Raw genomic sequence first — 17,005 nt, 5'->3', positions numbered from 1 at the left:
ATATGAATTTAGGACTGCCTCATTCAATAGTCTCCTAAATAACTTCATACATCACTTGTAATGGCGTTTTCTTTCCATTACGTACGAATGCAATAATAGGTCCTTGAAATTCACCCCACCAATGATTTTACTATAGCCAACACAAAAACAGACTTCCGAGTCTCTTTCTTGCCTTTCAATACTATTCCCATTTCGTAGGATCCCCAATTATAAAAAAAATACAACACAGGAAGTACACCCGATGAGAATTTCAGCACACTGCCTGAACGAACACCACACAGCATGAATGACTCGGGTGGACTGAAGCTCGTGGTTTAGAAGCTCCCTCAAGAGACGAGAAAATATCTCGAAGGGGCCCTGGTACACGCTGACTGTTTAGATGGAATCTTATCTTCGTTGATTACTGTCCAGAAAAAAAAAATAAAAAATAAATGCAGAGCGAAGCACATGGCCCCTTCGCTTAGGACGCTTAGGACTAACGAGGCGGTCCAAACACACTTGGGGCTCGAGGTGACGACAAACAAGGGGAAGACAGAGAGATGGCATTGAGCTTAGATGATACCGTATCTCAAGCTAAAGTAGCTGACCCTTCTAGACGTCTCTCAAGCAGAATAGGCGGAAGTTTTCATGATAGAACAGCTGAAAGAAGGCGATGAGTTTTTGGACCGAAGTCGTCAAGGCGCTAGTTTAAAACGGAATTTTATCAAAGCATTTTTTAAAAATCTTGAAGGCATAAAACCGCTATGAATATTTTATTGGAAAGGCAAAACATTTCTTCAAAAGATAGAGCAATTAGTTTTAATTTAACATACAGTATCTGGCGGAGAAAAAATATTATAAACAGTAGGTCAGGAAGCGTACTGGGTACGCATGACGGCGGCATACGAAATTTAAAGGGCGCGTACTGGGTACGCATGACGGCGTTGAGGGGTTAATGGTCTGTTATATTAGATTATCAAAGCATCATTGGTTTTTTATATTATCCCTCTCCATTGGCATTATTTAGCTTAACATTGTGATTAATTTACTAACACAATATTGGGTCCCAGTGGTATTAATCTGTTTCGCAGGAGGGATCTTAATATTAACAGTATCACTGAGTTAGCATTTACAGGATCATCTGCTAGCTATAATTGCCTTGATAATGCTGAAGCAATGCAACCATACTGTAAGTGGTTGTGCTCATTATTTAAGAATGGCACATGCCCGTAGGTCTACACTTAGGTTGAAATGGGCTTCTGTAATTGTGTGAGAGAGGTAGCCATTAAGTATACATCAGCTACTGAAGGTGGATTAGCCACTAGCCCAAGTATGTTCATTACCTTTCTATTAGTAACAACAGTCGTGAGCATTATCATCATCATACACTCACCTGCAACCTCTCAAGTTCTTTATTCTTCTTGTTTCAAGCCAGGATTATTGAAATAGCTCATCCTTGCTAGGTAATTTGTTTGAGGTGAAATTTGGAAATTATGTCTGTGATATTTAATATCGTAGGTATTATTCTTATTGTACTGTCTTCCCTTAAAGCTCTTCAAATAACTCTTTAGCCTTGCAAACTCATCAATTTCCCTAGCTTACTGTAGGGATGAGTGAAAAAGGATTTTCATTTATATGCACATTATAATTAGTAACTTTTTTCTTTTTAACTTGCTGGGTAGTCCACCCATTTCATTCGTGTTATCTTTTGTGTCACTGCTGATTCATCATTACCGATTCATGTCTCTTAGTTGTTCGGTTGTAGGCTTGAACTTGAGTTCATCTTTTGTGGAGTGCTCTTTAGATACGAAGTTCGAGAACATTATTTATGTAATGATTAATAAAGGGAACACATTTTTCAGTGGATATCAATTGTTTTGATAAGTCATAATATCTTGGAAGTCTTAGGGAGAGCATTTGAAATTTAGATTATTTAGTGATCACTTAAGTGGACGCATACTGTGTTGGTTTACTTTGTTGACAGGTACTAAATGTCGAGTCTTGCCATGACTGAATTGATAATTTATGAATTATCTTGGTTAGTGGAATCATTCATTGCCTTTTTGTAGTCCATGGTAATTGCTTATCAGTTCCAAATAGTATGTCATTGTTAATGAATCTATGGGATGCTTAAAAGTGTGCTGCAATGAGTTAGGTCCAATTAATAATCTTGCCTAGTTCATACCTTTATAGGTTTAGTTTCATAATTAGCTCTTTAAACTAGCATTTGTTTTCTAAAGTCATAGAATTTTAATGGTATTTTGCCTCTAATCATAGGCATTAAGAATTGAAACATTTGTTGGGCTTTAAACTGCCTAGTAAATTAAATTATTGAATGGTGCTTCATTTAGCTCACTATAACTTAGTGGAACTTGTATTTTAAAGATCTGCATTGACATACAGCCTTATTCTCATGATTAATCTTGAACGTAGGGTATTTTATGTTTGTATGTGCTTAGGAGAAACATGACTGCTCTGAGGTATTGTTGTTTTTGATTTTTGTTAAGGTTGAGATCAAGAAAGCTGAACCTCGTGATCTGAAGCTCTTGGATGGTTCTCAGAATCAATGGGGCCCTCCGCCTGGTGGCCCACCACTTGGAATGGGTGGGGTAAGTCACTTCCAATAGTTAAGCAATTGCTTAGGTAACTATTAACTCTAACTTTACCTAATAAGACGCACAACTCTGTGTCATTTGGTTTCTAATTTGGAACTATGGTTTCGTTGGTGTGACTGATATAGTCTTAAGGATACTGTAATGAAAGCATTTTTAGTGAATGAATGCATCAACTTCATGGTTCTGTCATCTAGTTCCTAGCATATTCATTTCTCACTTTCCATTTCGTTAATGTTTGGAAATGCTTGCAAAGGAAAGGACTGCATTGTAAGATCATTAATTTGGAATTCTAAACTGCATAACTATTTAAAACAATGGTCCTGCATGTTCTACATTATTGGTCTTTTGCTATATTAAAATTTATTTTGTGTTAAGAATTGAAGGTCATAAAATTAGATTTGTATATACAGGCATCCCCCGAGTTGCGTAAGAGATGCGTTCCGGCAGACTCTGCGTAAGTCGAACTTTACGCAAGTCGAACCTTTGCGTTAGTGCTTCAGAGATTGCGATCGGCGTGGTGAAATTCTCAGCGGAGAAATGTGCGGTAAATTCTTGGTGAAGTTTCATTCAATTCACTGCGATATTCATGAACTCTACCGCATATTCTTACGTTATTAGATACAAAATCGATAAACATTAATATAGTCTGAGAGTTGCATCTCGAGCATTGCCAATCAAAATGCGTAATATTATTCCCAGAGTTGACCGAAAGGGTGGATTCGGGAAAGTATGGTATCCCAATGCTACATTACTACACTGAATACTTAAATTGATTCATTATGTTATACTGCAATCTAAGGGCTCAAAGAATGCATCGTCTACCTACCTATAATCATTATATCTTCTGCCTTTTATATATTACGTTGATCGATGAATCTGTTGGTTTCACTGTCACAGTTAATACACGTAGGAGGAGTGTCGAGGATTACGAGCAAATAACACAAAAAAATACCAGTAAATTACTATATTCTTAGATACATTCACACGCACATGCACTCAATCTTTTACGCACGGAAACATACTTTCATTCTCTCATATCTCAATAAAATAACGTGAAAATATCGGTGACGGTATAATTTTATCGAATTGCCAATTTTCGTCGGATCTTTTATTTCCACTATCATTAATAAGCTCCATTTTTAACTATTAATATGAGCTTCATTGGGTCATAATTAGGAACAATAATTTTGTTTTGTTATGAAATAGCATTAGTTAACCAGTTCATTGAATGAGTTATGTTCAGATGACAAACTGCATTGTAGGTTCCAAAGTTGCATTCAGTTCACTCATTTTGCTCACAATGGACTTGCGTGAATTAAAACTTCTTCTTATGTGTAAACAATTTTCAAAGAAAGTATTTTATGGTATGTTTTCAGGGAATGGGGCCAATGGGTGCACCAAATGGACAGATGGGTGGCCCAATGGGAGGTCCAATGGGTCCTATGGGCCCACCTGGAGGAATGATGCAGGGTTATCAAGGCTGGGGAACTCCTCCTCAGCAGCAGGGATATGGTGGTAAGTAATATAAGTTTCATAAAATACAATAATATCCCATACCAGTTGGCCGCCTCTATTTCCTTGGGGCTTTGTTGGTTTTAAATTGTTGTGAGTTGATATGAATGTTGTTTTTTCTCTTCCAATGCTTTTCCCATCTCTTTCATTTTAATTCTCATCCCATCTATTCTTTGGGATATTTCTTTATCTTAGTATTAAATGGATACTATTAGCCTTCATACTTTCTGCATAATGCATCTTTTTAGTTCTAGAAAAGTGTTCACTTGCATTTACCACGTTGCTTAACTCTTCCACTGTAAGAGATGTTGCAATTATTAATTAATATTTTTCCTTGTATGTATGGTGTGGTTTTTGTCAGTGCTGTGTACTTTCTTTAACCAGTTTAGCTTTTCTCTACTTAAGACAAAAACGTATGTGTGGACGTTTCTTGACCCGGGAGAGGAAAGCCTTATATTTTTGTCCGAGGCGGGGGTGTGAGACGTCTTAGTTTCAGGACCCAACACTGTGGGGTTTAGGCTTTACCCTCGAAATAGCAGGAACCCTGACCCCTCGTCTTATATTGCCCCTCTTAGCGGTCATACAATTGTTTACCCAGTTAGGTTTTGAAATAAATATTTCTTCTTTTCTCAAGAAATATAAACTAAGCATTTAATTCTTTGTCTTTTGAGCAGCATTTACAATTTTAAACGGAATTCTGTGATAAATATTAACTTATATCTCGAGTACTGTATAAACATCAATATGGAAATTGTTGCTGCATTAAATGCATTAACCTTAGAACTTTGTTTAAAATTTGACAATGCTCAGAAAAAAATGAGGAATTCAATTCAAAGTTTGCAATTTACGTGCAAGCAACAATTATCCATTTGCCAAATGCATATTTGCAATCCACAAGTTGACTGCGAACCAATGCCGCAGGTAGGGTCATAAACCCGGAGAGGAGGGAGCACAACTACACTCGGAGTCCGAGATAATGCTCTAGCCCCCACTGGAAGGGGTTGAAAAAGGTTGGAGCTGAGAGCTTGTGATTATCTGGGAGACCCTTCTTAACCAATGTCTTGCAAAAATGCTCTGTACCAGGGGAAAGAATAGTCTCTTGTGGCTCAGTACAGCAGTCATGCTAAGACGAAAACTCCACCGTCTCGAAAGGGTTAAAATACCGACATTTCTTCTTATGTAGTCCTCTGCCATTTTTTGAGACTTGAGTGTTTGTAGCAATTTCTTGAGTTCTAATGAAACCCTCAAGCTTTTGGTGCTCAGTATATTCATGACTTTCCGTGTTGTTAAATTCAATAAATTTAGTTTCCGTGCAAAAACTGCCAGATGTATTAGTTGCCTTTGCATGAGGCACACTCAGTTAATTCTCATGTACTAATGTTATTGGAAATGGATTCTTTACATTGTGTGTTTGTTGAGCATGATTAATTTTTCACATTTTCTGGGTGTATTTTTGACTTTTCTAAGGGGAAAAGTAACTTTTTTCTCTCATCCCTTGACTTTCAGCCTTAGAAACTCTAAATTAATATTACATTATTTTTATTTGAGCATCATCATTCATCTTAAAAATTATTAGTTCACGGCATAACTGATGAAGTTGAAATAAAATACTTTCCTAATTTCAACATCGTTCATCTACCATGTTTTCATTTCTGAATCACCAAAGGTTTAAATCAATCATTTTAATTGAACGGGATTTTTAAGATTTAAAAAATACAACGATTACTGTAAAAAAGATTTTTTTAGAATTATTATTAATTTACAGTAAAACTTTGATTTTACGCAGTTGGAGGGACCGAAATATGGGCACTGTGTAAAATCAAAGTGTGTAAAATCAAAGTGTGTAAAATCAAGAGTTGGTATTGAGGAGGAGTATAGTTTTCAGGATAACACTAGCTCATTATTGCTCGGAAAGTGAAGCCTAATAATCTTATTTACTCAAAAGCAACACCACAGATGACGTGTTACCTTAAGAGAAACAACTTTGCATTCCTGAACAGTGTTTCCCATGGTTGAACAAAATGGTTGAAATGCCAGCATTTCTGGCACTAAGATTACTTCTGTTACCCAGGAGAAATTTCGGAATGGTGATACTAAATGGTCGCAGAGAAGCTAATTTTCGAAAATATTCTCATTAGAAGCAGTTTTCAGGATATCCGTTTAACCACCAGCAGGCACAAAGATTGGAGATTGAAGAAATGAGATACCTGAGGATAGTCATCCAAGTTAACCCCATTAACAGGGTGCAAAATTTTGCTAATACATCACAAAGGCTTTACACCCTGTGGGCCTGGGTTCAAGTCCTGGCAGTAGCAGAGACTTATCAGAGATGGCCCTATCCCTACTTGAGCCTAATGTGGAGGGCACTTCCAGTGCACCACTCTGTCCATCAGATGGGAAGTTAAGTCCTGGTCCCTTTTGAGCTTATCATTACAACCTGGCTAATGCCAACATAGGGTACCTATCCCCCCAGCCCTTACTTCATGGCGCTAATGACCCCAGTTGTTCGTTACCTCCAAATAGCATACCATAGATAATACGGAGCACACAGGACCCGGGATATTCGGAAATTCAGATTTTTCCGGTGCTTTTTAAATGACCACGCAACTGCCGTCATGCCGCCCGTGATGAATAAAAAATGACTAACAGTCCTGAAAAATTTTCCTTCTTTATAATTTATATGCATTATAAAAGCATTTCCCCATGAAATTTTAGCATTAGTAGATTGACTCTTCCGGGAATAGCTTCTCTGTCGGCATTCTTCCGCGAATTCAGCGCCGGGACCTTCGACTCACAAGCCGTGTGACTCAGCTTCACGTAATACTTTGCTTCCCCATATCTGATAACAACACCGGACACTTTTTGTATTTCGATTTAATGGTACTAAGCCATTCCTGAGTTTAAAGGGACAGCCTTATCACTCACGTCTTGAATTTGACTTCAATGATTACATGACGATTGACGACGCGAGTTATTCTCCGAGGGCATTAACTCCCGTTCCGTTAAAACGCTTGCCACCTAGCGGAGTTAAGCTAATAGCTATTCAAGTTCCATGTTTAACTTAAACCGTCTGACAATGAGATACAAGTTGAGTCGGTTCTGATTAGCGCGCAGCGCAAGCAATTTTCCCTCGCCTCCATTTGTCCCGCAGATGTGGGGTTAGCCTGGGAATGAGACAATGCAGGCTGCTTTTACCATCGTGTTGAATCACCATCGACTTACGTCCATACTAGAAGTACGACTATCTTTTTTGGATCACCTTGGAAGCCAAAATTTTGGCACGGGAGTATTTTTAATGACTCATTTCGCTGTTATATTTCGCTGGGGCGACGGAAAACATAGCGTTGGAAAAATTCTAGAAAGCCTTGCGTTGGGGATAGATATTCCGTAGCTCATAATTGTGGATATAAACAGCGTCGATCAATAAGTCGAATAATAAACGAAAGGTGATAATGTTAATATATCCAGCGATCATGTCTTAATCAAAAGTAGTTACGCATACACTGCGGTTGCCGTGTGTTTTAGGTTTCGATATCCTTCTACGGCGAATTTGAACTAAGAGCGACATTCGCGTTCGTAATGGAGCCTGAAATATTACTGAGAGGGCTCACGGGGAAGCAACAATTAGATTTGCGATGTTTTTAGTTTCACGCTCAACAGCGCGATGTCATTTCAACGGTTCCTGTATTCATTTTTGCAACTCATTGAGACGAAATAATAATCTAACTGCATATTGCTCTAGTCTGATTTTCAAAACAAGCCGAAAGACAACTGCGTAAAATCAAGATTAGCGACCTCTTAGGGGCTGGGGTTATGCTGCGCAAAATCGAAAAAGTGCGTAAAATCAAGAAAAGATGTAAAATCGAAGTTTCACCATTGCAATTCCCTATGCTTTCCGGCCGGACTTGAGTGCCGCTGCGTAAAAACGAGACTTGATGTAAAATCGAAGTGCGTAAAATCGAAGTTTTACTGCATTTTTGATTGGTAGGATAATAAATCTAAATATTTTCTGGCACACTTCAGAGGTCATTGCTCTTGCTTGTGCAGGAATGTTCACGGACACCCCCACAGATAGAAATTCATTTGTTTTAAATATTCCTGCCTTTGAGAAATGCGCATGAAATTCACGTGGGAGAACTACTAAGGTGATAAGTCTCTCCCCCTGTGCTCAGGTTGGTTCTGGTAGAGTGATCATGGTACTTCACTCCCTCATTCCCCATTACCTTGTGGTGCACCATGGAGGATGTAAACTTAGATGTGCATTTTGAATGAGCATTTGGGTTTTGAAACTTTTTAATGTAATTCTCAACCACTTTTGACAATAATTTTCTGCCCTTGGATCCTGTGATGATTAACTGTTCAACATTTTCAAAAGGTGATCGCTGGAATAGCGATCTTGGTATTGTGATTTGGAAACAACTAGTGCTGTAAAATGACTTAAGAGAACTATGGATGTAGGAATAAATAATATTATTTGCTAGGAGCTTAATTCAGGACTGGGCACTGAGAACAACAGATTTGGTTCTACTGTATTTAGGGTAGTGTAAAAAATGATTGTGGTCAGAAATCCATCTCTAAAAAAGGATCATAGTATCCACATAAATGCAAAATGCGTTGCACCTGCATTGTCATCTCTTGGAAATCAATGAATTAAGGGCTTAACTGACGCATAATCCAATAAAAATTAAATATCTTTAGAAAAGGTGAAATACAAACATGTAGAGTTAAACTAGTAAGAGTAGCTCATTTTATTGTTCTATTTTCTGATTTCAAATCCTAGCGATGGATTTATGTAAAGATTGCTTAAGTCACCAGTATAGTCATTACAATTTCCTCTCTTAGTTTTTTGAAAAGAAGATACTTCATTTGGAGATATACAGAAATTGAACAGTGAAATTTAGAAGTATTACTAGGTGTACATCTTTGTGGACATAAAACCTTTTGAGACAGTGGAGTTCTCACTAAAGCATGGCTGCTGTAGTGAGCCCCAGGAGACTCTTCCAACCCTTCCCTACGGAGCATTTTCCTGGACATTTGTTTAGAAGAGTCTCACTGATAATCACGCACTTTCAGGAACAACCTTTTTCAACCCTTCCTAGCAGGGACTCCGTATTATCCTGGACTACAAGGGTAGTTGGGCTCCCTTCTTTCTGGGTTTATAACCCTAGCAGCAGCATTGGTTTGCGGTCAATTATGCTTCATTTATCTGAATTAGCATTATGAATAATTGTTGCTTGAAAGTACATTGCAGAATTCGAATTGAATTCCTCATTTCATTCTGAGAATTATCAAATTTTCAATGAAGCTCCTTTGTCAATATTAACGCATATAAGTCTGCAACAATTTCCATGTTTGTTTATTCTGTAACCAAGATATAAGTTAATAATTATGGTAGAATTTCGTTTAAAAATTGTTAATGCTACACAAAAGACAGTTCAATTCTTAGTGTATATTTTTTGAGAAAGGGACACATATTTATTTTGTAAACTGACTGAATGAACAATTGAATGACCTCGGTCCCTTAAAGAGGGGTAATACAAGACGATGGGTCTGGTTACCTGCTCCCAGATTTCGAGGATGTGCAGCTCTTAATGACGTGCCGTCTCTTTTTGCTCAAGTCTAGTTTCCTGTTCAGATATATTTGTAGTCAATTCATGGAAGATAAACAGTACAAAAATTATGGTGTGATACGAGCAAAAGTGAGGCATGTGTTCATTGTTAATTTTTCAAACATTATTTAAATCATTTCCTTGTATGATGTGTGTTGTTCTAGGCATTGAAGTTTCCCTTGTTCATTTCATTACAGGTTATGGGAATCCTCCTGGTCCTGGTGGTTACCAAGGTTGGGGCGCTCCGCCTGGACCTCAGGGACAACAGATGCCACCACCTCAGTGGGGTCCAAACTATGGTGGACCTCCACAGCAGCAAGGATATGGCACCTATGGTGAGAAATTTAGTCCACTCAATTTTTTGTTACATTTTTATGTACCTAAATTTCTTGTATAATCATGCGCAGAGAATTGTTTGACATTTAAGCATTTAATATTGATGAAATGTGTGCAAATTTTTGCTTTGTAAGGTGAGTTATTAAAGCTAATTTTTATTTATTGTGGTTTTCAGCCTTCAGTCTGTTTTTGGATAAGTTTATGTTAGTTTCTCACTTTTTCATTCATGGCCTATGTTTAAACATTTTTTTTCCCCCTCCTCATAATGTGTGACATATATGTGTTGAATCAGTCATTTTATGTTTGTTTCAGCTGGAAGTACAAATTTATATAAGTATCAAGTTAAAATTCATATTATGTGTTGTGAAATTACCATAAAACATGTGGTTCCCAAAATTAACCAAAACTTAGGACTCTTGACACTTACAGGTTTTCATTTTTTACTCATGAAGGTACTGCTTGAAAACTTAAAATGAAAATTTACACTTGAGTTTGCACTTCAAGCATGGTTTTCACAAAGCAAAGACATGGTCGCAGCCCAAAGGCTATCCTAGATTTGGCAGTAAATGATGTTTTGGGATTTCTTGTTGTTTCTGAATAACAAACCTAACTTACAGTCTCCACAATGTAGAGAAATAAATTATTATGAAATGTGATTTAACAGGATCCAATGTTTTCTCTTTGTCCCATGCCCAAGAATTAACTCATGTGCAAAATTTGGATGCTTGGATTGGGTAAAAAGGTTCTCAATGGCTTTTTGAATTAAAAAATTAGAAATGTGTTGGTTCAGTAAAGAGCTAGTATTAAGAAAACAACAATGAGATCGTAATGTTTTAAGTAGGGATGGGAGTTCTGAATAGTTGAATCATCAAATGCCTCAAATAATGTGCTTTTTACACTATTCTATATTCAATGCCACAAAGTTGTGATTTATTCGATTTTTGAATACACAGCATAGATCGTCTATGATTCTCTATATCGGTAGAAAATGGTTGGGTCTTACATGAGGGTTTGTACATTTGGTTGGTTCAATTCATTAATAATATTTTTACAAAAACTTATCATTGAAAGTAAGCTCTAAAATATGTAAAATGCTGATGACTCTATGAGAACAACACTAAGAAGAATGTATGTATGCGTTCAAATGCACGTGAGGTTGGCTGTTTGTTTTCTGACTCCCTGTTGCATCATGAAATTCATGTTTTATGAATCCCAATTACAAAGTAATTTCAATTACAAAGTAATTTCAATTACAAAGTAATTTCAATTACAAAGTAATTTCAATTACAAAGTAATTTCAATTACAAAGTAATTTCAATTACAAAGTAATTTCAATTACAAAGTAATTGTCAGTTTTTATTTAAATTAATTTTTTAAATAAATGCAGTGAAGGGGTACCAAAAACATAACCTTCAATATGCATATATTAAAAAACAAAAGAATTGTGACACTTGGTGCGCGCAAGTTTGATGTAATCGTGAGTGACAGTTGCATCAGGAATTAGGAGCTGTATTGAAGTAGAATGACATGCAGTGTTCAGCATTTTTATTTTTACTGTTATTTATATTTAAATTGGTGGGAAAATGCATATTCAGTAATCAGTAATGTAGTAATCGATATTCGAGTGAGGTATTTGGAAAATAATTAATTCGAGAAAAATGCTATTTGACCCATCTCTAGTTTTTAGATGTATTAGGTGGTAGTGGAGCGAGGCAAAGTAGACTTCAGGGCTATTCTTTTCCTCTCTGAATGATATAATTTCAGATAAATCTCTTCTTGTCCATTAAGGAACTTGAGGTAAATTTATTTCTGGAGGAAAAAACTTGTCTGCTGGAGAAACCAGTTAGGGTGGTCAATCAATCGCTGGGAGGATAATGGAGTAGTTCACCACTAGATCCCTTAATTTGCAAGCAGTGTTCTGTGTAAAGGAGTATGGAGCAGTTGCAATTCCCTCTTCCATTTAACCCCACTCCCTCTGCTAACAGTAGTGAACCCTTTTGAAATATCCTGTGATGTTGTCAACCTCAAATCACAGTTAATTAATTGCATTTTGGAGTAACTATGAAGCAGAAGGAAGGTAATCACCATGCTTTACATAGTGTGAAGCCATGTCGATAACCTCATGATTTTCAAATTTTGCGTGAAAAATTATATAAATCTTGCCAAAGGTTCAAGGGTTTTGTTATTAGGCTTGCAGCTACTTAACAATGTCTAGATGTCTGGCACAAATAACTGCTATGCTATGAATGGAATATGGTGATGCTTAGAATACTTGTCCTTTATAATACAGGGATCCCACTTAACTGTGAAAACCTTAAAACCGTGAATAAGCCGTGAATTTCGTCTACCGTGAAAAAACCTGGAAATAGCCATGAATTTCATCATAAAACCTTAAAAATCTCTCAAACCTATAGAAAAAGAACTACAATTGACTGATCAAAAGAAGAAAAAGATATTTCAATCATGTTTCAAGGCCGAGCCACATGCAGACACATTTATCTCCACACGTATATTCGAAGTGCAATTATTGGTGCCTTGTGCCATGACAACACATTGATCTTGAGCCTGTGATTTGAAGACCGGCAAACAAAGTTCATTAACCCTGGCAAAAAATCAGACACTTCTTTACTTCCCTACCTCACTGCTCCCTCCATTTTGTCACTCACAACCTTAAGCTACACCTTAATTTTGATATTGATAGGTGATGTCATGAGAAATAGCACTTTCATTGCTACGTTTGAATTCACGGCGCCTGTCGCGGTTGATAAATTTTTAGTTAACGTGTGGGCGATGATTGTTACGTCATCAATATTTCTGTCTAAAATGGCTTATCCACAGACCGTGAATTTGATGATATATAGACAGTGAAAACTGGAAAAACCGTGAATTTTATAATTTAGTTAAGAGTGGGAACCCTGTAATAGTTTGTCCATAATGGATGGATATAGGATGTCTTAGAGGGTAGCAGAAGCAGGCAGTTTTGAAGCTGTGCCAGGGATGGGAATATTTGGAACACCATGCAATGTGTAATGACTTGGGGAGGAAGAGAGGGGAATGCCTAATGGTGGAATCAGTCTGTTACTTCATTACTGGTACCAGTATTGATTCCTTCATTCATGTGGAATATGTCAAAGAAATAACCTCTATCACACTGTTAGCTCTCAGACTGCTATCACCTAATTTTTCTTTTTCCCCCGCTTCCATAAATTTTCCGTCTTGGTAATCTCAATTTAATCCATATTTTCTGTTTTGAGCGAGAGGACATCAAAACTTAGGTACAAGGGACCCCTTTACAATGAAATTGTTAGGAAACCTCCCTCTTTTGAAATCATAGTGATGTTCCTGGACTCATCCAATGTAGAATGCATGTAAAAACCACCCATAACGAACTTAAGTACGAAAACTCCATGCAATGAAGTTGGCACTTGGGCGAAAAATGGGAAAAGTGCACCTTCATTATGAATTTTTGTAAAAAATAAGTATTTTTAGTTGAGTGGTAATTTTTTCCATTCATATGGACTGGTAAGAATGCAATAGAACTGAAGGGTAATGTTTCTCAACCGCTCTGCTCTGAGATCTGTGTAGCTGGTACCACGGCATTCTTGCCAGTTTTTTGTATTTCCTCTCTTGCTCCTCAGTTGTTTGGATGGTAGAAGATATTGAATAATAAGCATCACATGGAATGTTAGGGAGTAGTTAGATGGCAGCATACTTCTTCCACTTATTCATTGAGTGTGCACTTAAGGTAATGTTTCTTGTTGCATCCAACTACAAACATCTCCATTCCAAATTGTCAGCATGAAATATAACTGATGCAGCTAGAGGAGTTTTCCAAATGGTGATCTTCACTTGTCTGCTTTTCAAAAAAAGGGACCCTTCTAGTGCCACGCAAGGTGCGGAAAGGAAGGTATAAGGTTCTTATACATGATTTGATTTCCTGAATTGCCAACATAAGACATTTTACCCTGCAAACTGGGCACGTTTTTAAATGAGTAAAGTTTAGCTAAGGATTTAGGGTGGGTAAACATATCGGGAAATAAGGTGGCTACTGATGAATGAGATATAATCAAATATTACAAATATTACATGGGGTGCTTCTAGATATTACTTTATTTTGGTACCTTAGAATTTAAACATCATCAGGATACTGATCGTGCTTAGTTTCTATGAAGGCATCATCATATACAATTGTCATTGTGACCTTAGTTCATTGTTGACTGCCAAGTACTCGGGGTTACCAGTTTAACCTTCTTAATTTCAGTCATAAAAACTAAGGAAAGTGAAATTAGCATTGGGCTACCCAATTAGTTGAAACCCAATTTGGCCAGTTGGGCCATTGGTCAGTACAGAGATAAACTCTGAGAATACAGAATTGAATGTGAAATTGCACATGAATTGATGCATTGATAACTAGTGAAAATGTTTGCCATAGAAATGTCATTATATTTATGTTTCTATGTTTTTACTTTGTTATGAGGAGGTTTTGTAATTATGGTGGTTCTTAATGGGAGGTTTTTCTGGTTTATGGAAAGGTCCTGGGTGGGACTGGTGCTATGACTTTGGTTTTAAGGTGTTGTAAAATTTTCCTGTGTGAAGGTTCATTGTGTAGGGGTTTTATTGTTTAAGTTTGCATTATCGAAGAGTGATTCCTAATGTCAAGCCAATTTTCTATCTGCCATCATGTGACTTGATTTAAAACATTTTTTTAGTTTGTTCTCTTCTGGGGAGAGCAGTCATTCGGTGTGTGTATAATATGAATTTTCTGCGGTAACTTAATTTATGTAGAATCTGTAATAAAGGAATTAATGAGTGGTAGTTATAGGCTTGCAAGTGACTGTGCATTTAACAGTTCATTGAATTTAATTTAGCTATTTTTACAATTATCAGTCTTATTGATGAAACTTAATTATGCCTTTGAGTAGCTAAGTATTCTTTTAGCTTTTATTTTTAACCTTTTACTGATACCTGTTGTTGCATAAACACAAGAGAACTCATTTATTTAATTTCATAATTATCTTAGCTTAAAAAAACTTAGTATGGTTCATGAGTGTTAGAAATAAAATCAATTCTCATCTAAGGTCACTTAATACAGTGAAATGCCATTACCTAAGTGTCTTTTTTGCAGAGAAATGGGTGGGAAATAATGAGTGGTTTGATGTGAAATGTAGCTCACATTCTTTGCTGAGACTTCATGGAGACATTAGGTCTCATTATACTTCTTGCATCATGACATTTATCTAAGCATATTTTTTTAATGACTTATTTTGAAAGAGCCTTTACATTTATTTTTTATTTTACTTGTCTTCAAGGAAGCTGTTTGTTTGTTAAAATGAAATTGTTTTTTCCCTAACCTCAATGTGTGTTTTGTATTAATTTCATGATTTTTCCTTTTTGGAATATTAATGATTAGGATTATGTATGTATTACTTTGTAACTCATAACCAGCAATTGGAAACACTATTCTGGTCCGTCACTTCATGAGTTCATTGTTAAATAATGTCCCCTCTTAAAGAAATACTTTCAGTGAATACATTTATAAATTGGTGTATGTTTTTTTTCATAAAAGTTGTTTTCTGTAAGTGAAAAGTTAGGGCTGCATAATGTCATGATAGATTTTTGGTCATTTTTATTTTTTATGTTGGTGGAAAGGTGTTAGTCAGTTAGTTAGTTTTTGAGAAACATTCTAATTTTGAAATATCACGTGCCTTGATTGTGTCAGCATGATTTTGCATTAATCTAATATCATAAAGTGATTGATCATGTCAAAATGAGTTTTTGCTGGTAGCCATTGATGAATCAACTTGAGTCTAGCACTAAAGGTAATAGTAGAATTGTGTAATGGATTGTTGCAGGAAAATCATAGAGTGAGAAAAACATTACATTTGGTTTGAATCCAGTTGTTAATAAACTAAGAATACCCATGCATTTTCTTTTCCCTGGTAGATTTCCCTTACCTTTTTTCCCATTTTGTGTCCATTCTATAGAAGTACTTGTATTTTCACGATTTCATATATCAGCACATTTTTCCTCAGAGCAACAAAACTCTAAAAATCTCTAAAACATGTCAACTGTAAATATTACAGTAAATAATGTCTAGCCACAGCATGTTTTTTACAAGGTTTCATTTCGTCTTCCGAGTATTGAATAATAAATCTCGATGTTAAATATTTAAAAAAATCTTGTGGTATTTGCATAGTGGTAAGGATTTTTGCAAACATTTCTCTCATCATGATAAATATAAGCTTAATCCAGTTAGGAAAATTTTCCTCATTTGGCACGACAGGAATCCATTTCAGAATGATCTCTTAGAGCCAAAGAGCTTCATTTTTTTTAAACAATATATATTAGGATTTGGAGAATGTCATCTACAGCTATACAACTTTATAGTTTCCCAGAAATGTTCCATTTATGATTATCTATGCTAGAATGATTGTTCTTTATTGTTGTTTCTATCACTGTGTGTGATTTACTCTCGATTAGAGGATGAAAACCTTCTGGAGAGAGTTGTAAGTTCTGTGCTCAGACAGTAGCGTGGCTGAAAATTGTAAGTTCGGTAGAATATAAGCAGTACCAAGAAGTTCTTGCCTGGTTGTGGGATTTCAGAGGATGAGATGAATTGAGACTGAGAGATGAATTGAAGTGGATTTTCAGTCGAAAACTGGACTGTAAATTCTTACTTGCTACTGTCAAACCAATCATATCCCCTATTAAGGTTGGCTCTATTCATTAAATTTCATCTTCTTGTGAGATCAGTTTGATATGGTGAGAAAAATATTTTATGAAATAACTCCTATCAAGTAAGAGGAATGAGTAGAGGGTATGTACATTTAGTAATGCCAAGTTCACCTCTTCCTAATCTGTGGAGCATCCCAGCCATGTCAGCCACTTGAATGAAGGGATCTCCCTCCCACTTTCTGTAGCCCTGCCTCCTCAGCTGAAAATATATTTGGAATC

The 17,005-nt window shown here is 36.4% G+C and overlaps 1 protein-coding gene across 6 annotated transcripts in view; it reads left to right on the top strand.

The window, feature by feature from the left end:
• LOC124167292 (heterogeneous nuclear ribonucleoprotein 27C-like) overlaps positions 1-17,005 on the top strand; it is a 34,780-nt gene that overhangs the window by 6,733 nt on the left and 11,042 nt on the right. For all 6 annotated transcript variants that reach the window (XM_046545228.1, XM_046545227.1, XM_046545226.1 and 3 more), the window contains 3 exons: positions 2,487-2,588; positions 3,971-4,109; positions 9,913-10,050. In XM_046545228.1, coding sequence (XP_046401184.1) covers positions 2,487-2,588; positions 3,971-4,109; positions 9,913-10,050 — 379 coding nt within the window. The remainder of the gene's footprint in view (positions 1-2,486; positions 2,589-3,970; positions 4,110-9,912; positions 10,051-17,005) is intronic.

The sequence above is a fragment of the Ischnura elegans genome, chromosome 10 (genome assembly GCF_921293095.1).
Source record: "Ischnura elegans chromosome 10, ioIscEleg1.1, whole genome shotgun sequence".
Classification (NCBI taxonomy): Eukaryota; Metazoa; Arthropoda; class Insecta; order Odonata; family Coenagrionidae; genus Ischnura; species Ischnura elegans.
Note: the sequence above shows the minus strand (reverse complement) of the source record. Positions and strands in the feature narration are given on the sequence as shown.